Source organism: Accipiter gentilis, chromosome 12 (assembly GCF_929443795.1).
Source record: "Accipiter gentilis chromosome 12, bAccGen1.1, whole genome shotgun sequence".
NCBI lineage: Eukaryota > Metazoa > Chordata > Aves > Accipitriformes > Accipitridae > Astur > Astur gentilis.
The window spans coordinates 29,710,340-29,733,605 of record NC_064891.1 but is presented as its reverse complement, the minus strand read 5'-3'; the positions used below and the strand labels follow the sequence as shown (position 1 = coordinate 29,733,605).

The following is a 23,266-nucleotide window of genomic DNA, read 5'->3' as shown; positions in this document are numbered from 1 at the left end:
ATTTTAGTTGCTCTTGAGCTCTTCAGCTCTTAGGCTGAAGAACCTATGCATAAGTGTTTATAGTCGTACCCTTAAGTTTTCACTGCTTCAAGTGCAAAAAGAAGGTAGAGGGAATTCAGTAAGCATAAACAGAACAAACTGTTTCTTTCAGTTATACACAGCTTTACGGTTAAACCCTTCCTGCTACTTAAGGAACAAAGAGCTACTTGATGTATGGTGCTGATAAATGTAGACCCTTTCCTATTAGTATTCAGAGTAACGAGAGAGGCTGACAATTTGTCAATCTATGCAAAATTGAGAAGTTTTAGTCCCTCTAGAATGCATAAGCCTGGCAAAATTATTTTGTATGGGGAATTTTTGCCCAACCCCATACTGCGGGTGAGGAGAGCACAAAGAGGAAAGCGAACCAAAGAGTGAACCAGTGTTTGAGAGGACCATGTGCCCCTTTGTCATTCTTTGCCCACCTTGTCTGGTGACCTTGACAAGTCACTGAATTTCTCTGTATCTCAGTTTCCAGATCTGTGGCAAGAAAGTAACAGGATTTTCCTCTTTGCAAAGTGCTTTGAGGCTTCTAGATGAAAAGCACTGTGCAAGAGCTAGTGGAGGTTATTAGTAATAGCCAGGTGTTAAAAAGCACTATTTTATTTAGGTATCTACATAGCAGACAATAGATATACATTTTAAAATGATACACGTTGTATGGCAGATTTCAAAATGCTGTCAAAGGCCTGTAAAGATTTGGCAGCAAATCTGAATTCACATTGGTGTTTGGTTACAAACAGAACTTGAGTGCTTTGCTGAATCTGTATAGGTACAAACATATATAACATGCATATATGTGTGTGTATAAAAGCATTTGTTAATTTGCAGTGATTTTCCATTTTGAATAAGAAACAAGCAAAGGCTTGTAGTCTCAGGGAAGAATCCTGACCAGAGTATGAAGTGATCTGATGCCAAACCAGTGGTTTCGGACAGCTCAGTCTTAGGAGAAAAGACAGGAGGAAGCTGGGATTTTACCTCCCTTTTCCCACAGAGGGAGCACAGGGCTGGCTCAGGGACAAACAGGACCCATCACACTATTCACTCCCCAGCTCCTGAAGCTGGCCTGAGTCAGCTGCAATTTGCCTACAAAATCCTACAGCAAATCCATCCCTATCTCAGGTGTTTGCAGTAAATATTGAGCTGCAGCCTGAAATACTCTTAGACACCGAGGCACTGAAAAATCTGCCCAGGCAAGGGAAGTTTCAGGTGCCCCTGCATGTGCTATTTAAGTTTTGTAGAATGGCTTAGCCAGTTCCATGAGAATTGGAACAAAAATCATTGAATATTCAAGCAGCCCTTAAGAATTGTACTACCTGATGCAAAACTGCTGCTGCTGCTGCGGATTTTTGCAAACATGAAAATACAAACATTTTTAAAAAGTGAAGATTTAGAGATGCTGCTAAAATTATGCCATTATCATCCCCAGGTAACTATATGGCCTTTAATGAGGTAGAAAAGCATATGAAGTAGAAATTAGTCCAGAAATTAGTAATGTTTCTTAATGATCATTGGCTCAAGAGTACTTAGGGCTGGGATCGTAAAAGGAGTCCAAGGTAGTTAGATGCTAAGTTTAATGTGATTTGAGGACTTGGGGGGGTTCAACAGCCTGTTTCTCTTGGGTTTCTCAGAAATCCCAGCTGCGCTCTGTACCCTTGCACATAGTAATGGTCTGTCTGTCTCGTATCAGTAGATCCTCCTCTTTATGCAGTACATACTGTCTCAGGCTGACCGTGGCTCAGACCTGCAACTAGTGACTTTGTCTAACATTTATCAGAGAAACTAAGCTCTGTCCATTTGATAATTTATATACCGCAGCTGCTTTTCCATCAAAGTTACTCAGGACGTGCTTAAACTATTTTGTAGCTCTTGCTGTGCTGAGAATTTCAGGCAATGACCCAAAGTCATTGTCCTGGTTACAGGTATTATCCTCATACCACACCCTCCTCTTCCCCTGCTTGAACCCAGACATCCCATTGGCAGTGGAAGAGAAAACATCATGACCAGCAGCGATGAACTGGGAAAGTGCCCCTACATGGCATGGAAAGAGCTGCGGGAAGGGATCAGTATGGAAATGGCCTTTCCTCAGCTCTGCTCTGCAGCTTGTCATACATGAGATAATGTGAGACTATGCCAAAAGGCAACATGATACAAGATAGGGTGTGTTGTGTGATATTAGAGAAAGGGCATGTCGTAAACATTACAGAGAGGAATTAGCTGATGCCCTCATGTGAAGATTGCTAATCTGTGGGCTGTTCATTTATAAAGATTCTGTTGGACTTTTTTCAGACTCTCTCCGCTCCACACCCTCTGTTTATAGCTTCCTTTTGTCCTTTTCTGCCTTTTCCCAACCAGTACACATGGTATTATTAACTCAAAGCAAAAACCTTTCCATTCCCTGTAGCAGACCTGTTGGGATGGTGTTAGGCACTATGCCAGCTGCTCCTACCAGCCAGAAAATTCACCTCACATTCCCTCAAATAACTTTAAAGAGCTCCTTTCACCTTTGCTGCATTCATATCTCCCTAAATATACCCTCTGCCTCTTAAGGTATGGAATTGTAACTCCTGACCTGGTTGTTACTCAGTTCAACAAGGTGTTACTGGCATGATCATCTCAACAGAGACAAAAGAAGCAGATACAGTCTGGCTCATGCGAGATGAGATGCCTTGCTGGTTTGTGAATTAGCTATCCTGTATTGTTTTCCAATTTGTCTCATCATCTCTTGAATGATGGAGACTCCTACCTTAGCTCTCTTTTGACATATTTCAGATCCCAGTTTTGTTGTTTATGTAGTAAATGTTTCCAGTTTAGGTATTACTGAACCAGGTCCCCAAGGATCTGATAATTAAGCCAGTTAAAGAAGCTTTAGTTTAGCACCCTGTATGGTGCTCATGTCTGGAAGAGGTTTAATTCATCAACAGCACTGAGAATAAGAGGTATATAGAGTATATAATGCCAGACACTGAAGAGGAGAGAAGGAAGGTAAGAGAACTGGACATTGTACAAGATACAAAAAAAGGTGTACAGCTGTGGGGTAAAAAAGGGGCAATCTCTTGTTTTCTTTCTTCAGGGAGTTAATGATGAGCTCAACAGTTAAATTCTGTTGAGCTGTGCACATTGTAATACAGATGTAATGCTCCTCCAGGAAAAGATCTTTGTGTTTACTATGGACCACCATACTTGGCTGCACTAAACACATCAACATAATCTAGGCAGGCCCACAAGATGGTAAAGAAGAAGTAATTTTCTTCTAAATATTGGATTTTTTTACATTTCTACAGAAGAAAAATGCTCTGTGCTTTAAATGATCAGTTTTTTGGTTTTTACAAAATAGTATTTCTTTTGTCCAGAAACTACAAGCTATGATGTTATCATTTTCAGGGTTTTGTTTAAAATTTGACTATTATTTTTGCAAGATATGTCAGCCTGAACTAGTATCTTAGTTTTTGAGCATCTGTAGAAACGATAGCTTGAACTGATCCTTAACACAACTAATAACTCCCCAAGCCCAGCAATTAGTCAGCTATAGGACGAATATGAAGATATTAGGCAGGCTTAATTGCATATATTCATTGAGACTTAATAGTAAAAGAACGGTGCTTTCCTTTGATTGCCAATGGTTAGAACCAATTGTAATTTGGTGTTAATTTAAGACTACTTTCCCTTCCACCTGCTTGAACTTGTGGGATTTTTAGCAGAGTGTCTCTGCCTGCCTTTCTGGAACTCACTTTTCCTTTCTGCTGAATTTAAAATCAGTGGGCCAAAGAAGGAGAGCAGAGGTTGCAGCATGGGAGATGCAACAGAGGAAAGCAGACTGAAACTCACCCAAAATGTAAAAAATACCCCAAAACCGCTACAGCAAATGGAACCTCATCCTCTATAACAGGATGCTACTGATCTTAATTATGTTCCAGCAGTGTGATGCAGTTATGACAAAGGCAAATACAGTCCTGCCTGACAGACAATACCTACTTTGATTGCAAATCTCACAGCTGACCCTGGACCGCCTGCCTCCACATGGGCAATTAACACTTTGTGTAGGATGTCACTGACACACAGACAAGATGGGACCTTGTCCACAGCTTGTAAAGCACCCTGAGCATGCTGATACTGCTCACCTCCACAAACCCCAGTGCAAGAGCTGCTGGTGGTGCTCTCAGATGCTTCTCTGATTGCTCTGATGGGAGGCTCTGCATCCCCGCTTCTACATCAAAAACATGTCCTCACCCAGTCACAGGGATTCAGGTATCACATGGTTGGTAGCTTTGGCTGTTAAATAGAGACTGGATTTTTTACTAAATCCTGAAGCTTTCCTTCTCCTTGCAGCATCTGAAATCAGCCAGGGGGGAAAGGGGTAACACTTGGTGCAGTGACAAGTAACCACAACTTGGTGCTAAATCCTGCCAAAATTTTCCTGGCAGCTTTGTAATATGCTCATGCCAAACAGATGATAAAAGCTGGCAGTTATGGGTGTATTTTGTGGTGCAACTCATGGCTGACAGAAAAAGCTACACTGAAGAAAGCAGCTCATTCCAATCTCTTACACTGACCTGCCCAGACCAGATTACCTGCACCTCTGTCTCCTATACCACCATTGTCTGTATTTAGTCTATTAGGTTTCAATAGCAGAGGCTGTCTCTTACAGTGTTTGCAGATTGCCTGACACAGTGGGCTCACAGTTAGGAAGAGACCCATACAACTGCTATTAGGAAAAAACTCTAATAAGCTCTTGGACTGTGGTGTGTTCCATAACGATGTGGGCTCTTAGACACTCCTTGATTAAATCTTTTCATACACACACACACACATTTTTGGGACCACGCAGAGTCTAAATGGAGCACAGAAATCATGGTGTCACGTGGAACAAAAGAGAATTGACATTTCTGTGGTAGCGAGTGCTGAAGTCTGTTACTTTTAGAGACAGTCCTGCTATGAAAGGCTGAAATTTCAAAAAGTTTCTACCTGTAATAGAGGAAAAGAAATGGTACTGGGGGACCCAAAGGAAGGAAAGCTAATTGCAGAATATTTCTGCAGGAAAACCTTTCTGTTTCAAAGCTCTTCTGAAGAGAAATGAGAAGAACAGCCCACTGGGGTTCAGACCACCTGCCAAATACTACTTTTGAGAAAGGTAGTCTAAATTCAGTGTTGCTTTCTTAAGCCACAGGTATTTATCCATTACAATTCTATAGCAGTGCAAATAGCTACCTGAAAGCCAAATGGGCCATTAGTTATGAATCTTCATCCCTTAAGCAATACTATGCACTTGAATTACGATTTGCCAGTTGCTGGTCCTTGTAAACATGGACCACACCATTTCCATTTTATTTTGAGACTCATTCCAGTAGGGACAGATGATCAAATTCAGACCTCACATCACTCTAACCACGTTTTACTTCCTCCTGTTGTTTGTAGCTTAAGAGTGTGCCCTGGCAAAAGGCAGTACAGGCTCTACCAAACCAAAGCCAGAACGTAAAACTGAGAGAGGCTCATGGCAGTCCTATAACTCTGCCTTCTCTCCCTGTGCCCATATGTCCTCTCTGCTTTCTGTGGCTAGCAGGGGTGACAGTGGGGAGATGAAATTATTTCTTTCTGTTTTACAGGGTAACTTACTTGTCCAATCTGCCCACCACAGGCTACTTCTGCTGATGCCTGCACAGGGAGGAGTCCCACTTGGTCACTGAACAAAGGCTCAAAGCACCATACACCAGGCAGGCAGGTCCTGCTCTTCCACCCACCACCAAATTCCAAGCAATGATCCCTCCTTCCAGATGACTCTGCTAGCAACCAGGATTCAAAACTATGTTTGTTTCTATCATGCTTGGTTGGCTTTCAACTGATATATCACTTAATTGCAAAAAACACTGGCAGAAAGCAAGCTGCCTTCAGCTTTTGGGCCTTGATTTTCAGTGTTGTTTAGATTCCAAATAGGCATCTGATGGCACAGCCAAAAGTATAAAGAGGAGATAACTGTGATTTTGACCACCTTCTGTGAAGCATTCCTGATTGGGCTAATGTTCTGCACAGAAACCTCTCTCTCATTTCCTAGACGGATTTTACTCCTTTGCTAAAGAGACAGCAGAACCCCCCCACGTGTCATTTAAGTCCTCAAAATGAAGCCAAAATGGCATTTGAAGGATGAATAGGTGTTATGGATAGGGGCATTCTTTTTCTCATGCCTTTGTTGGTACATTTTCCTACTCCTATACAGCTATTTTCTTTTTCATTTCTAGTTTTTTCTAACAGAATACACCGGGCCTCTTCTAATATATCTGCTCTTTTACATTCGCCTTTCAACTATTTATGATCAAGTGGAAAGTACGAAGAACTTCCGCCACCCAGTGGTTCAGTAAGTGACACTTGTGTGAACTGTTTTCATGGAGAACAGGGAGCCGGACGGATGGAGATCTCATTTCCAGGGCTGAGAAGGTTACAAGGGGTGTGAGGCTGCATGCCTGGTCTCAGAGTCAGTGGCACTTTCAGCTTGTTCTTATCAATAGCGGTTTGGCATTTTAGCAGCACTCACAAGCCTGACCAAAAATGGGATCCCAGTTGCAATGGTCGCTGCACCTGGTCACAATGGGACATGTAGTATTTTCCCCAAATAGTTTGCACTCTAGACAGCCTGAACAGAAGGTGAAATAATAAACACAGTGGGTAGTAACCCAAAGTCATGCTTGACAGAGAAGAGAGGACAAGACATCAGGTGTCCTGCTCCCAGTCTCTTTACAGTGCTTTCCCACTCGTAAAATGAGTAGCATCAGCATCCAGCACAGAAGATAACTACACCCACACTGGCTCTCACCTAAGCACAAGGAGGAATTTCAAGAGGTCTGCATGTCATGTGTCAGGTCAAGAACAACTGAGAAATTCAAAATAAGCACCATAGAACTTCAGAACTGGTAATCTGATTTCTGAAACTAACCTCTTCAAACTGTAATTGTTCCCCAGGGCCATATGCAACATATTTGAGTTCTGAAAGACTTTTAAGAATTAAAACACTTAAGTGACAAACAAAAATAAGAGCTCAGCCACTGTTATAGACCAGTGAAGAGCACAGGCTGTATCTAGCTGTACAGAAACAAATCAGAGGAGCTCACATATAAGCATAAACCAGATAGTTTTGCTTCTCTCCATCACTGGAACAGTGCTGTTAAAAAGGAAAATTAAATAGCTCTGATATAATACAGTAGGACCTGACCACAAGGAAATGCAACCTGCTTAGTCTGCTAGAACTCAAGAGCATGCCAAAAAGCAATGAAGAGAGGACAGCCAAACAAGGTAGCTTTTAACGACCTTTGACAGCCCCTGCCGTTCCCAAGCCTTTTGAAGGACTCTGGAAGAAACAAAGCAGACCTGATCAATGGGAGGGATTAAGAACTGTTACAGACAAGAAAGTGGCAAGCAGCTATACACAATAACGCCAGGGAGGCTGAAGGCACTGCCTCCACCAACCATACCCCTCCACAGGATAGTGGTTAATGCACCAGGCAGGTTGGGAAATTTCACAGTTAAGGAACTTCTCTTCAGTGCGATTGTCCCCATTCTGGGGGATTAGTGCCTGGCAGAGGGATGGAGCATGATCAAGGAAAACCTGTTTGCTGCATAAGTTGGAGCACTGGGAGTGGGAGGGCACACAGGGAACTAGGAGCCTCAAGGAACTGTACAGCTTTTCCACAGCACTTTTTGCACACTATGAATGCAGAATCAGAGAAGCTGGTATACAGCAGAGAAACACAGTGAGTAATAATACCATTTACAGATGGAGGAACAGAGACTTGGAGAGACATTAAGGGAGTTCGTGGAGCTGGGAATGAGAACACAGACTAGTTGAATTCAAACCCAGAGCTGCAAGAGGCTTGCCTTCCTTCTCTTGCTCATACACTTAAAAGGAGAGAGTTTCTGGAACCACAGAAGAGCCAGCAATGCCTTTACCCTGTTTCAAGTGGGCAAGGGGTGTGCAGAATCCTTCCAGTGACCACTCCTTAATGGGTTCATCTGAGGTCCCCATCCTTAGCCAAAGTAATTTTAAAATTCCCAGCAAAGCTGGAAGTTTGCTCTAGAATTTGGAGAAGTCGTTAGTTGTTTGGAATTTCCTTAGCTCAACTCTCTCTGGTTTAATTACTTTGAAATTGTTTAATCTTTGACTCTGGCTACCGTACAAGGTGCATAATAAAAGTATTTGAGATTTCACATGCTGAAAACCACTTTTTATTTACGTCTTGTAATTGGTTTGCAGTGAGACAGGCTCTGGTAGTATGGTAAATGTAACCAAGATAAAATGACACCAGGAATCGCTCTTGACATTTGTTTCTGAAACTCAATCTCTATGAGCTGCAACTCATTCTCAGAAGCAAATCAGCAATGCCCATTATTGTTTCATAATATTCCTCAAAAGAGAATCAGTATAATAATTTCTACAACAATTACCTCATTTCTTTATAACGGGTAACAAAAAAGCCATCAGAATGGATTAACTTTGCAACAAAATCTCATTTTGCGTCCACAAGGAAATGAAATACAAACTACTTCCATGCAGCTACTTGAGTTGGCAAAGGACGAGGAAACCATTCAGAAGAGATTCAGAATGTTTTTAAATGTCAGGCACATCCTACAGGAGCATTAAGGTGGCCTTAAAATGTGGGAGACGTCTTTTGGAAAAGCACAGCAGGCGCCTGCTTGTATACACAGCTGTCCTGTTTTAATGTCTTGTCAGGGCTATGTATCACATTCAGAGCTCGAGGAGCTCTTTTTAATTCATGGCTAGTAAAAATAAGTTGCTTCCCTGCAAAATGAAAGCAACTTTGTATAACACTGAAAATGATTCCATTAATCTTTGGTTCCAGATGCTTCAATTAAGACAATATCTTAAATCCCACGAGTTCAGTGTGACTGCAGTTTTGCAATATTAGTCCTTATTCCTTTTGTGACATTAAACTGTGAAGTAATAAAAAGCAATCTTTCACTTACCTTAATTTCCTTTCTTTTTTTTCTTCCAGTTTGGCCTGCTTCTGCCATTGTTTACACTACATCAGACATCTTCTGGAGACGTTATTTGTTCACAAGTTTTCGGGAGGGCACACTCCTCTGAAAAACATGATAAAGGTGACAATATGTTTATCATTTTGTGTAAGAGAGAATATCCTTATATCAAAGCAGTCCTTGGGAGAAGATAGAAAAATAAAAAATTAATTTATTTTCTAGCTCCAGGAATTATGATTAATCAAAATACAAATATAGGAAGAATTTCAGGGCCATGTCCCCAAGGACATGAATTGAAATCAATGTCCATTTTAGCTCCTGCATGTCAATGTCCACTTTGACTCATCCACCCAAGGGGCTGATTGTCATGTCCAGGACATTTTTCAGACTGAATGCCATTTTATTATGAGATATGCTGCTGCAACATCTAGCAATGCTGACAGAAATCACACTCCACTTCCTCGGTGCAATATAAATACAGAGCAAGAGACAGGCCTTGCATCAGGAAGTGAAAATCAAATTACAAGTAGGAAAAAAAAATATATTCTCCTTCTATAGATGGAGGCCTCAGGAAGATACTGAGCTGGCCTAAAGTCTTCTGTCGCCCAAAGCCTCCCAAATTTCAACTGTGTGTCATTACTTATAGGCTCTCCTTTCTTTTATTTCACATACTCAATCTCGGTCATTTTGTATCCCCCCCCGCTGCCCCCTATTCAGTGTGATGTAAAGACCCTGCCTTTGCAATACATTTAAGATTTTAGTGAAGAAGAAAAATGTATGGCCGTGATAGGGGGCTAGACTCGATTCCAGTCAGAAAAGAGGTAATGAGATGTGCAGCTAGAGATGTTGTTTTACAATCCAGAGTGTTTAAAAAAAAAAAAAGAAAAAAAAAAAAAAAAGAAAAAAAAAGAAGAGGAATATAAGCTGAACGGCTTTGGAACCAGAGTGCCATTTCCAAAGTGATTCATGCATGTGGGAGTTAGACCAACAGTTACTGTTATTCCCTCGTGTACCACAATGGCATTGCATAAAAAGATTAAAAAGACAAATCCTGACTTGCGACCCTACTTATCGGATGTAGCCAGTCGCAGCACACTGCTCTTCCTGAGCATGGGACCCTTAACCCAGACATGTAGAAAGGCTTTATCCAGTCTCCAGGGTGGTTTCAGTTGTTTGACTGGTGGGTTTTGGTTTTTCCTTGTACAAAGGCTGGGAGCAGTGACCCCTACAAAGGGCGAGAACACGATTGCGTTATCTCTGTTTGGGCTTTCCCAAGCCCACGGCTTCAGTCACCAAGAAAAGGCAGCTGGGGTGCTGCTTTTTAACGAGAGGATGAAGTGGGGCTGAATCCATGGGAGTAGACGGAGCGTGTGACTCAAATATCTTTATAGGAACGGTGTGCCTTTTTTTTGCCAGGGTTAAACCAGGCCTACTCAGTTTTACTCTTTATTGTCTCAGCTGGTTTAGTGTTCTGTTTGGCTAGCTCTATCTTGCCTGGAAATGCTGAGTTTAAGGTATAGTAACAGCTCAGCTGTGTTGACCAGCCCTGGACTTTTAATAGTACAACTCAGAGAAAAGTGCCCTTCAGCAATAGAATCAAATAAGGAGAAAACAAATGTCAGTTCCTACAACAGGCATAAAACGCATTCAACGCAGCCCAAAAAATCTACACTGTGTGTCCTTTTATATTTTTTTTTAGTAGCTTCATAGCGTCTTGGAAAGTTCTCTGTTCTGTCTCAAGAAGCCACTGCAAAGTCTTTCAATGGCCATCTGGGTTTTGCACTTACCAGAACTTATAAAGTTACAGTTTGTACTTGCTTATCGCCCTTTCTAACAAAAAAAAGTATCTTTTGTCCCTTCCAGGGCTGTGCCTTTTACTGGGGATTCACTTCCTGGATTGCATACTACATCAACCATCCACGGTATACGCCGCCATGTATGTATAAGTAGAACACAAAACTGACCTTGGTTTTAAAAAGTTTTTGGTATGCAACCTTAAGACCTCCAAAATCAATAGATGGCTCCCACATGAGATCATACGACTCATCTAGCCAGAGATTAGCCTTTACTCCCTGTCAGAAGGAAGACTGTTGTGCAGGAGGCACTCCTGCTGGGCCACTGCATGTACGTTCCTGTTCAGTGACAGTCATTCGCTGTCCAGTTTTATGAACTGGAAATATTGGCCCAGCGGAGAAAACACAAAGATTGATATATTTTGCTCATCTTCACAGTTTTTGTATTAAGAATGCAGGAGAGAACTAGAGCTGGCTGCATTTTCTTGGAGGAAATATTTATTTGCTAAAGATACATCCTTTTCATGAAAATTAAGATTTTTAATTTTTTTTTTTGTAAGAAACCAGTAAAAGTCAAGCAGATACCGCTGATAATAATGAAAAAAATCCTATGCTTTTTGCTTCCAGATTTCATTCATCATTTTGTTCCCTCTCATTATATTTTATTGTTGCACTGCTGTTTCTTCACGATTTTTTTTCTTCTTGTTTACTCTTCGAGCTGTTGCTTCTTTTGAGCATAATTGGCATAACTTTTGTTTCCTGCTACTTTACTTTCTTGTGACACCTTAATCTTTATTTTTCTGTGCATCTTATACTTATCTATGAGCTTTGGGAACAAAGAGTTTGCTTTGCCTTTTTTATTTACACTCAGTTAAATTACTACTTTTTTTAAAAAAATTTCTCCTACATGGTATTTGCTTTTCTTTCAAAATAGTACAAAATTTCTGTTCCAAAATGATGTGATTCATTGAAAGTTAAATTTGGTGTGGCTTTAACAGTAATGCTGCGAACAACGTTGAAACCTCCCTAGACACAGTTTTTAGCAGTCTGGGCCATCAAATCAGTAGGTGCAGCTTCTTTATAGAGGAAACCATTTGTTCAAGACAGCTTTCCAATAGAGAAAGCATTCAGAAGAAGTGCTACTAATTGCTTGCCTCTGCCTTAGAATGACAGTTATAGGTACATGGGTCTAATGCTGGGGATCACCAGCCCTCTGGCATAGTTAGCTGGATCAGTAAAACATTGACGGTTTATTTGGATGCAGGAGAGGGTGACCTCCGCAACCAAATCCAGAGATGGCTGGTTTGGGGACAGGTAAGGAAAGGCAAGCAGGTAGTTGCAGAATGCTATGCAGGAGTGGTAAATTAAACCAGGCTGACAAAGGACCCATGAAGAACATCTGCTCAGCCGCTACATACCCACAAGTTGACGTGTGCTGGTTGTTCTGAGCAGGAGTTTTAGCCCGTGCCCTTGGCACTGCAGAGGAGTCGTGTGCCAGCCGGAGAAAAAGGGTTCTCAAAAGTAAAGGCTCGATGAGGCTTGGTCAGGGAAGTGAGGTACATACACCTGGTTTGTGGTTCTCAGCCAGAACCGAGGTTTACTTGGGAACTGTAAACCTTTGGCGATGAACGTGATACAGCACTACAGTGATCTGGGGACAGCGGAAAAAGGGAGAGGGTGGGCAAAGGGCAGGTAAAAATTGCAAAGGCTAAATATTTTTCTTGCGTGGTGAGACTGTGTAGCAGACAGTGGCTATATAGTAAAGCCTCACTCCTAAAAAAAAGGAAAAAGTAGCGGATAGGTTATATCTTGGGTTCTCTACTCATGGGATACAAGGGCCTGTGATTCCTGGCCTGGTTCTGCCACTGACCTTCACTTCATCCCTCCTCGTGCCTTTCCAAGGAAATTAACACCACCAGCTGCTTTGACAAAGCACTTGGATAGCTTGGACTTAGAAGCTGACAAATACTAGAAGAAGTTAGGTGAAAACTACCTTGAGATCAGTGGTGAAGAGACTGGCATTTCTAGAGTGTTGTTACTATTTGCATTTTCTTCATACTGTGTGTGATAATATCAATTCTTTCTGCAGAGCCTGTCAGGAAAGAAGTATTTCTGCTCCTCAGCACTAGATTAATTTCACCCATAGCAAACCATGTGCATACCGTAAAATGCAATTTATAATTTTGTTCTGTTTTCTAGCATTTGGCCACAGACAAGTTTCTTTTGCTGCCCTTGCTTTTCTGGTATGTACAAAAATAAAGCTTTATTAATGACTATGGAATAGGAGTAACTCCTGATTTAGCAAAATACAGTAAGGCTGCTATGCATTTGTGTGTGTATATATATATATATATATATATATTTATATGTCCATGCCCATAGCCCTGTGTTCTTTGACTGGATTTAGTGATAATCTATTACGGTTTCTAGGCCAGGAAGTCTCCTAGTGCTGTTTACCTATACAAAGCTTTCTGAGAGCCATGAAAACATCATCAGCATTATTACTACTCATAATTGTGTAAAAACACAGGTAATTAGACTGGAACTTGCCATTTTTATAACACTGAAGAATTACATCCTAAACAGACTTTGCGATAGTACTGTGTGCCCTGAATAACTTAACCTCACAGCTATTAAAAACAATAAAACCCATCCCTGTCAAAGTGGGTTAAGCCAAGGGAAAGCGCAGGCGACAAAGGATGGCTGAGACTACTGAACCTGATGTTTGAATGAACAGAACCATATAGTGAGACAGAGGCTCAGTAAGAAATTCTCACTTGGAAATGTATATTCTCTTCCGTCCTCTGTGAGCATTGCGCTTGGAAATGCTGTGTGTTGACTTTCCCGAGCAATCATGGGTCAGTAACCAAAACGGTCGGCCTCTTTGAAAATCAGATACAGTTCAGTTTCCAGAAATATAACAAGAAGATGAGACAGTAAGTTGTTTAGGCTTCTTCAGGCAAACACTATTCAGAAAAGCATTCAAACAACTCCTTGCAATATTTAAATGCCTTTGTAAATTCGGGAGCCTTAAAGATCCCACTTTTGGCAGTGTTTGTCTCTGGGGTTGGCCATGCAGTTCTCAGCTTTTCCTGCTCTAATAAAGTATAGCAAAGACAAGTAAAATACTCATATGAAGAAGTTCACGTACTCAATGAGGCTCTACGGCCGAAAGCGATAATCCTGTACTGCGGAGACAGGAGGTTGTGGCAGCTGTAGGCAGTGGTGCACCCAGAACCTTACTGCCTGCGCCATTCCCAAGCTCAGGGGTTACTTGAAAAGCAACCAGCCGCTTGTCTGAATATTCACTGCTACCAGTAAAACTAGCCCTCATCAAAATCTCCGCATAGAAAAAGCCTCTCTTTCTAGTGAAACATCCTTCCTCGCCTCAGTATAACTGGCCCTGCTATAGCTTTTATGGAAAACGCTGCCATCAAGCAAAGAGATGAGTCCTGTTGGGGGTATTTTCTATAAAACATGGCCAACCCCTTCAGATCTGCATCAGCACCTGGTCTGTGGTAGGAATTCTTGCAGCTCTTTTGAGAACTTCCTACCCATGGAAACTCAAAACCTTTCCCTTTCAGACCTTGTTCTGGCAGGTTCCCAGACAATGAATTTAAAACAGCAACATACAAAATAAAATAACATGAATCTGTTTTCACAGGTTTCTAAAACACACAAATAAAATATTTGGAAGATTTCTTTTCTTTTCCTCTTTTAACGCTTGTCTTTGTTACATATCCTGATTTACATGTATACATCTGCAGCTGCTGTAAACAACAGTACTGAATAATTTGAAGAGTGTCAGCAGGCCCTTCTGATTCTCATATTTTGAGAAATCACTCTAAGCTTTGCAGGGATGTTTTTCTCATAGGGTCACGTGGAATATAAAGAGGGGGAACAGTACATAGACTTCAATATTTTATCAGCATAAATATGGTAAACCTTTTTCCTGCTGTTCCCCACTGCCCCATATTTTATATATGAGACACGGACTAAGGACTAGCTTACATTTAGCAGAACTTCTCAATATAGAGCATTAGCAGCCACGTGTATAAAGAGGGACATAACAGCTAATTACAGCAGAACGCAGCTGCAGAGTCAAAGGTAAGGCAATAAAAATCCCTGCAGAAATGCCCTTTGCTTGCTTTACTTAGAATTGATTATAGAATTAGTAGGTGTTAACTACAGTGTGTGAATCTCTCTTGCTTCACAATAGTATGGGCATTGCATATTTCAGTATGTACAGTGTTTCACAAAAACACTTTTAACTTTGAAACTTTTTTCTTTAAAATAATAGTAATCAGAAAAAATCATGTTCCTAGCTCATAATTGGAAGTACGTAAATTAAAACTACTCCTATTGCTATGGCTAGAATTATAGCTTCTGATATGGTATTTTATAATAGAATTTCCTTTTCTGGCTATTTAGTGTTTTACATCTGGTGTTTATGATAGATGACAGCCAGTTAGTTGTAATTAAAAAACATAAAAGGACTGCAGAATTTGACCCATGACTACATATCCATGCAGAATAACAGCTTTGCTGATAGAACTGATTTAAACTTTCCTCACAAAACCCACAGAAATCTCTCTGCCAAAAAGGGGAAAATTCTTTAGCAATGCTATCCACAATGTTCTTTCAGAAAATGGCACATTTCAATACAAAATGAAGTTACATATTCCTTTCAATTAGTTGTAATTGAAGTTTGTAATGGATGACTTTCAGAATTAGCTTTAAAAAATTACAACTGTATTTCTTTTTTTCTGTATTAATTTTGCAACTTTACACTTTTAATGTCTCTAGGTTTTAGCACTCCTCCTTTTTATTTTATTTTCTTAATTTTTTCCAGCCTTGTAAAATTTAGAATGACAAATGATATAAGAAAACACAACTTTTTAACACTACATTTTTTTCAATTTGAGAGGAGAAATCAGTTTTCAAACCCAGAAATGAATAAAAAAGTTCAATTCAGTCCAAGACTGAAAAGTATACAGCATTTTGGTTTTCTTCACAAAGCTGGGGAAAAATTAAAAAAATAAAATTAGGCTGCTGTACTGACAGGCTTCCTTTTCAAGGAATTGAAACTGGTTTTCCTACCAGTTCTCACATTAAATATAGGCAGTGATTGGCTTTGATTCTACAGTAGTTGTAGTTGATGAAGTACCGAAAGCCACAAGCAAATCTGAAATACCTTGTACCACATGCTATATAGCCAAGTGGGGAGACATGGTACCTCTCCCAAAGATTTAAACCATCTAAATATTAAAGACCAGGTTTGAGAGGTTGGTTAAGGCAGGAAATGGCATAACCAGAGAGGAGCAGAACCAGGAATAATACTGGCTCCTTTCATTTTTCAATTCCCAACTACTATCTATTCGACCAGTCTGCCCTTCAGAGAACCGCTACCTTTTTATTCACCCTGGTTTTTCTTCCTCTGACTCACCTAAAGAACCAGTTACCATACTCCGTAGCTGGCATAACAGAGGCGTTAAGCTGAACACCTTTCAAAGTGTGTGTAGGAAGAGGGTAGGCACATTAACTCATGACATCTTTACAAAACCAGCGGTCAACTTTTCACCTGCTTCTTTGGAGCCTGGATTAAATCCAAATCCTGACAATGACGTTCGGTTCAGAAAAGTATCTTGCTAAATTCCTTAGACCCCAGGGAGCCTCTCCGGTCTCCCCAGACCAAAGCATGTTGCACATGCTGGGCACGAGAACCACACTGAAGGCGTGCTTGCGCTGAGCTCCGCGGAGCTGAAACATGGGCTTTCATCCCCAGGCTGTGCCCGCGGTGCTCACTAGGCACTTGTGTGTTTGACAGAGATCACAGAATGTCTTTCCTGTGGGAGAGTCATTTCAGAGTACATATATTCTAGATACAGAGACTAGAGTTGTAATGGGGGGATTCTGGTTATGCACTGCAACGGAGTTACCGCAGCATTTTAGGGATACAACTGAAAATACGGTTTTAATGTCTTGCAGATGTGTGAAGCTGGAAATCACTTTATCAACGTAACTTTAGCTCACCAAAATCATTCAGGTCTGTCTTTGTTGTCTGTTTGTCTATTTAAGACTGAAGTGTGCTTAACCTATCCATCTTCTGCTGGTATACAGTAATTTATGTATCCACATCCACAGAATAAAGAAAGATGAAGCAGGTACCATGCCGTTGGTATAACATCTTCAAAATAAATGTGGTGACAAGGAAACATTAGCAACACTGTTATTGTTTCAAAGCTTATAGCAAACTTATCTTAATTAGACACAACTGCAATTTAAATATGGATTTAAGCGTGGAAGTTCTCTAAAGCATCCTGTTGACTGACAACAGAGGATTACATTTTAAATATGTTTGAAAAACTTTTAAACTAGATTGCAGAGTTTTTAGGTACATTCATCTCATGCAAAGATACACACACACACACACATATATATATATACAAATACACAAAGATAGACTCATGAATACCTACACAGGCATCAAAGTATATATATGCTCTTAAAAGGCTGCTCCAAGCATAGGTTTTCAGGATCTTTTGTACCATGAGAATAAAAGTTATATACTAGAAAGTAAAATATATTTTCAGATAATAATAGTATAATTCCCACTATAACACCGTATTCAAGAAAATACTTTACCACAGTATGATCAACTTCACACACTGACGTCAGTTTCTAGTCTGGAAAACTTTTGATGTGCTGTGGTTAGGCAGGTCCTTATGTTCTTTGTTGCAAGGGGCCTAATTCAGTTTAAAAACAGCAAGACCCAAATATTTCATCTACATTCTCAGTGCCTACAAGTATTAAGGATAACAATGTTGCCAGAACTTAAAAATGAAATGTTGCGTATATGGCTTTTTGTGAGTTTTATCTGTGGCTGTAGCGAGTCATCCTGTTAGCTCTGGAGTTGTTTTCCTGTTCTACCCTGGGATGAAGGATGAAGATGCGAGAGGGGACAGGTTCACGTTCCTGAATCAGGCTGAATAAGATACAGCTGCATCCTTTACATCCCAGAAGAGTGCCCTTAGCCCTCGCCCGCTGGCTGGCCCGCATTAAATCTACTTGTCTCTCTTCCTCTGAACAAAGGTTGCATCCTTTGGACATGCCAGACCTTCCTGTAAAAACTGATACATGGCTCACTAAGCAGCATTCTCACTAGGATAAATACAGCTTTTGCTGTCTCAAAAGATTTCACTGAAACTTTTCTAACAAGTGGTACTCTGGGAGCATTGGCCAAGGGGATGGCTGTTACACAGGCAAGTTATAAGGCTCAGTTCCCCTCCCGGTACTGAAACTGGTTTTGTCTGTTTGTTGTTGTTTTGGTTTTTTTTCCCTTCTTTTTTTCCTTTCATAAAGGAAGTAAAGCCTGTTTTCCAAGTCCAACTTACAACCCCTTCACGTGGCTCTTCTTGCTGGTATCCTGTCCCAACTATACATACGAGGTACATGACTTTCTTCTGCTTGCATGCAAAGGGTAGGTGGTTACTGTGTTACAGCCTTTGCCCGCAGAAAATCTGCAATGCCTCCACGCAGTTCCCTCTGCTCATCAATCATGATGTTCTGTACATCAGAGTCTCCTTGCTCCCACAAATGTTTCGCCACCAGACGCTTCTTTTCCCTCACATCAATATCATGACTCTTGTGTATATTCCCCTCCGCTACAGACTCCCCAGTGCTCCAAGGATTTACCACCCATCTCCTCACCCCATCCAGCACACTGCAGGGCTCCTTTCTAGCTATTTTTCCTCTTCCATTTCCAGTACAAGTGTCACGCTCTTCTTCCAGGAGGAGCTTTCAAAAACTTGTCCTTTTGCTTTAGATAAAGTATACAATTAACAGATTAACAGTGCTTTTTTCTTTGCAACAGGTTGGGTCTTGGATTAGTTTCACAGTGATGACACAAACCCTGCCAGGTAGGTTTGAAACAGAATGAAGATAGCCTCTAAAAAATGGAAGTAAATTCTGAAAATCTAAAATTTGCCAAAAAATTTATAGCATATGAAATATTGCCATCGAATCCCCCTTGTGACATGACTGTATAAGCTTTCAAAGTCCTACCCTCAGAAAGCTGCAGAGAGCATGAACACTACTGCAACACCTTCTTTTGATCAAAACCAGCTCTCTGCTTTTTGTGAAATATTGTTTTTTCTTCTGTTTCCACAGTGAAAGCAGACATTGAAAATGGGGGGGGGGGGGGGGGGGGATGGAATAATATCAGTTTTCTTCATTTACAGTCAATCATTTTTGATATAGGAAAATTTCTTTGTATTGTAAACCTGGAATAATACTTCTAATAGGGAGAAGAAAACAGATGAACTTAGTATTTCAAAAGAGGAAAGACACATGTTCCTGGTAGTATTTCCCTGTTTGCTTATATCAGGCAGCCAGCTTGTAACAGAAGCCTGCTTAGTAGCATTCACTACTCTTGCTCAGTACTTTCCTGCATCCTTAGAGAACTAAATACCCATACAAATATGGTCCCTGGGTCTAAGGTCTCCAAAATATTAACTTTTTAATTATTTTTCTATTCCAAAATAGAAACCTATAAAAGCTACTTGCAAAAAGTAGCCCCACATGGTTTACAAATGAAAAAGAAAGGAATTTCAAAAGTGGATTAACCTGCTTCATGCAAAAATCAAACTTTTCTTTTTTTTTTTTTAAAAAAAAGATATAACATTTTTTGTGCATTAGGCTCTGTTATGGAAATGACCTGAAAGTTTGAGGACGTTGTAGGGCTGCGTTGACGAGGACAGGGAGCAGCAACACATGCAGCACACTCATCCTTGCTGTAACTGTCCCAAAGATAACTTGACCAGATGCCAAATGAATGTTTCTGATCCACCAGCTCATTTTAAGGAAGAACGGACAATGAATTTGCAAAAAGCACCTGTAAAAGCATTGCCCATTCAGCGCCACTCAGCCCGAAGGGAGAGGTACCTGAGAGACCACTTGCTGGCTCCTGACAACTGCAGCAGTGGCCTGGGTATCTATAGTTGTTAGGTTTTGTGAGACCTCGCTGCCAGGCAGCTCTATCTATTTGTGCACCTATTGCCTACTTGCTCCAGGGCCAAGTTGTCCCTCCATGCAACAGGAAGTTCAGCACAGCTCCCTGTTATGGTTGGGAGCCAGAGGTAAAAACAAAGAAGTGTTATAGGCCAAATGCAAACCAGAAAAACTGTTGGGAGAGGCCATGGGTAATTCTGAGGTGAGACAGCACCATGCCCAAGGAGCGCATGTGATTTATGGCAAAGTCATAGGTGATACAGGGCGCGTCTAAGAGATGTGGACATCATCTGTGTGAATTCTGATGTGGAGGTTGAGCCTCAGGCTATGGTATATCAGCAACTTCAAGGCTGAGAGCAAGGGCAAAGTTAACTTGTCTCTGCCCACAGAAGAGACTACAGACTTTTCCATGAACCCTCTTGTATTCACAGAAACACTGAAAGAAAACACGTGATCCTTTTTTCTTTTCCTCTTTTTCCTTGGTAGTTGGAATTTTTGCTTTCCTGATGGTCATCCAGATGTCTCTCTGGGCCCAAAAGAAACACAAGCTGTACCTGAAGAGATTTTATCCGGAGGTGCGGAGAAAAGCAGCTATGATTCCTATCATCTTCTAAGCTCTTCACAAGAGTTGGAGCCTATGTGTACAGTTCAAGAGCTAACTCAGAGCAAATGAGCCATTTCATTCAGTAACCAAAGTGGATCAGCGGAAGAACTACTGGATATCTTTTTAAGAAAATTAACAGTTCAAGATGAAGAGCTTTTAATTAAGTGAAAAAATGTAGCTCTTGAAGCCTTGGTTCCTGCTAAAAGATATGATTTAATTAGATTTTCTGTAATGGAGCTAATTGGGAAGGGACAAGAAAATTGCTTATATTGAATGTTAGGCTAGATATTTAGCTGGTGTAAATGGGCACAGATGCTGTTAAAATTAACAAATACAGCTCATCTGCATGCATTCAGGTCTGGTGATTTTAAGGTTCAGTGTTAGATGTTGATGAGAGTCTTGGATTCTTTGCATCAGAAGATGTTTCACAGCCTTATTTTTATTAAACTGCACAGAAACAGCACGTTCTGCCTCAGCTCCTCTGAAGCATCACATCAAAGAATGACTGCTACACTGTTAACACAGTTTAGTCTAGCTTTACAAGGTTTTTCTTTCTTTCTTTCTTTTTTTTTTTTTTTTTTTTTTTAAATTGAATATAATAGCAAATTATTCAATACAAATTGGCTTAAATTGATCACTGCAGAGAGGTCTGCCTTTCTTTTATTTTCAGGTAGGCAGATCAGCCCCATGATCCCAGGAGGGGACTGTTTGTGAGGTGTTTCCCATCTTGCTACTAATTTGCAGCATGACCTTGGGAACATCATTTAAGTCCATCCCCCTTTCTTACATTGAACAGTTCTGGAAATAGCAAAAGACTTTTCTGGACTAACAAGCATGTTAAGATTCCCTTGTTCAGTGCCCAGCTGCATCAAACACCATTCACCTTACTTGTATCAAGCACGGTGAAATCCTTGGGCACAAGGTGAACCAGAGTACAGCTGATTATCGAAAAGGATAGGGATCCTGCCAAGTGCATTTCAGTCCATATCTGAACTGCCTCAGCTGGACACTGCCGAAAGGCTTCAGCTCCCCTTCAGTTTGGTTACTATCTATTACTTTGCTTTCCAGGACATTATTTTTTAAGGGATTCTCTGGGCTTGTTATTTCAAGTCCTGAAAACACTTATTTGGCTCCATTTGCAAATCAGTGGTATACATGTCAGGCAGAAGCACAATTTCAGTTACAGAGAGCAAAAGAACCAGAACTGCTTCAGGAAGTATTAAGACATGGAGCGTTAGGGCATTAAGTCCAGTTTTCATTCTATTTCTGTTGCCCATTTATCGGTGTCTTTTGGCTCCCTTAGGCTGGTGAAAAATCTTGCCTAAAGAACTTTAATCATTAGAGAAACACCGGAGTACACAAGCAAGGCAGGCAGTTTGTCTCCTAAAGGCGCTGTTATCTTTGCACCAGCTCAAGTCTTCTAACAAAGTTAATTTGCCCAGTAAATTGGGTTCATATCCCTCTTCTAATGTCTAACTTGCAACACTTATCCTATTAGCCACTGTAACTCAATTTTGTCTTGGTAATGTAAATAAATCACTTTCTGTAGTTTTTTAACTTGTAACCTGTGAACGCCTAGAATTTTTTATCCCTGTCAATGGAAAACTTGAGTCACAGTGAACATCCAGCCCTCTAACCCAGACTGCTATGAAGACTTATTTTTGAAAAATTATTTTCTGTACTCTTTAGTCACTTATACCTAGCAACAATATTTTTGAAACCTGTTTTTTTCCAGCCAGTGATAGATTCATGAGTCAAGACTGTTGACTGTTTTTTTTTTTTTTTAATCCAGCTACTAGGATTGTTTTCATTTCATGTTTATTAAAAGTCTCATTTTAGCAATCTTCAAGTTTAAAATAGTTCATGCGGGAGGGTAACTTGCCAAAATTACTTCCTTACCTGTTAATCTCTGGATTACAATGGCTGCAGCTTTAAGTCTGTTCAAGGCTTGTTTCCAGAGTGATTCCGATTGCTATGAGCAGGGTTCCTATTCAAAAGTTAGCTTAGGCAAAGGAAGTACTTCGGGAATCGTTTACCTCCCTGCTTATTAGTTGGTCATTCGGCACATGGAGTGGGGGAGTGGGGAGAAGGGTTTTGTCTCCTGTAGTAAATGACTAAAGTTTTACAACAGGGCTAAGAGCAAACACTAGGTAAGAACAAATGAAGATATGTCACAGAAGGCTGTCTCAGATAAACGTGGCAGATATTTTGAGATTCACCAATGAGGTGTTGACCAGCTAAAATTGCTCTGAGCAGTGTTAAATGGCTTCACAAATAGCAATAAATCCAAATTCCTGCACCTTCACAGATCTTTCTGTATTACTCTATCCTCTCTGATTTCAGGGCAAGTTCCATGTGACTAGAGCAGGTAAGTTAACTTCCTGGCATGGGCGACACATTTTGCTTTAAAACAAAAAGTATATAAAAATGGTCAGTCTTTGTTTTGATAAGTGTTTTGAGGGCCTTGATTTTGGGAAAAAAAAAAAAAAAAAGAAAGAAAAAAACCACAAAAACCCCCAAGCAAACAAAAAAAAACAGGCAAAAAGTAAGTATCACTATATACAAAGTTGCGATCGACAGTGATTTTACCCACAAATATAATGCACCTTTTGAATCAAAACAGTTGCCTCCACACAAACATTTTCATGGGAAAGTTTGTCATGACTGTGGTGATTACCTGGGGAAAAAAATGCCTTACTGAGCCCTAAATATACTGGTATTTCTTGTATTAGGGGCTGCTGAGGAAGTAAATGGTTAACTGCAAATTCCTTTGGCAATATTTTCTCTTAAGCACAGACCTAACTTCTTCAGAGCCATCAGTAGAAGGAAGGCAGGGGCA

At 40.5% G+C, this 23,266-nt stretch overlaps 1 protein-coding gene across 1 annotated transcript in view; it reads left to right on the top strand.

Annotated features, from left to right (window-relative positions):
* TECRL (trans-2,3-enoyl-CoA reductase like) overlaps positions 1 to 20,437 on the top strand; it is a 64,691-nt gene extending 44,254 nt beyond the window's left edge. Inside the window, exons 5-12 of the mRNA XM_049815035.1 lie at positions 6,273 to 6,388; positions 9,039 to 9,144; positions 10,885 to 10,957; positions 13,014 to 13,057; positions 16,803 to 16,860; positions 18,177 to 18,262; positions 18,688 to 18,733; positions 20,310 to 20,437. Coding sequence (XP_049670992.1) covers positions 6,273 to 6,388; positions 9,039 to 9,144; positions 10,885 to 10,957; positions 13,014 to 13,057; positions 16,803 to 16,860; positions 18,177 to 18,262; positions 18,688 to 18,733; positions 20,310 to 20,437 — 657 coding nt within the window. The remainder of the gene's footprint in view (positions 1 to 6,272; positions 6,389 to 9,038; positions 9,145 to 10,884; positions 10,958 to 13,013; positions 13,058 to 16,802; positions 16,861 to 18,176; positions 18,263 to 18,687; positions 18,734 to 20,309) is intronic.
* Positions 20,438 to 23,266: the final 2,829 nt, after the last annotated feature.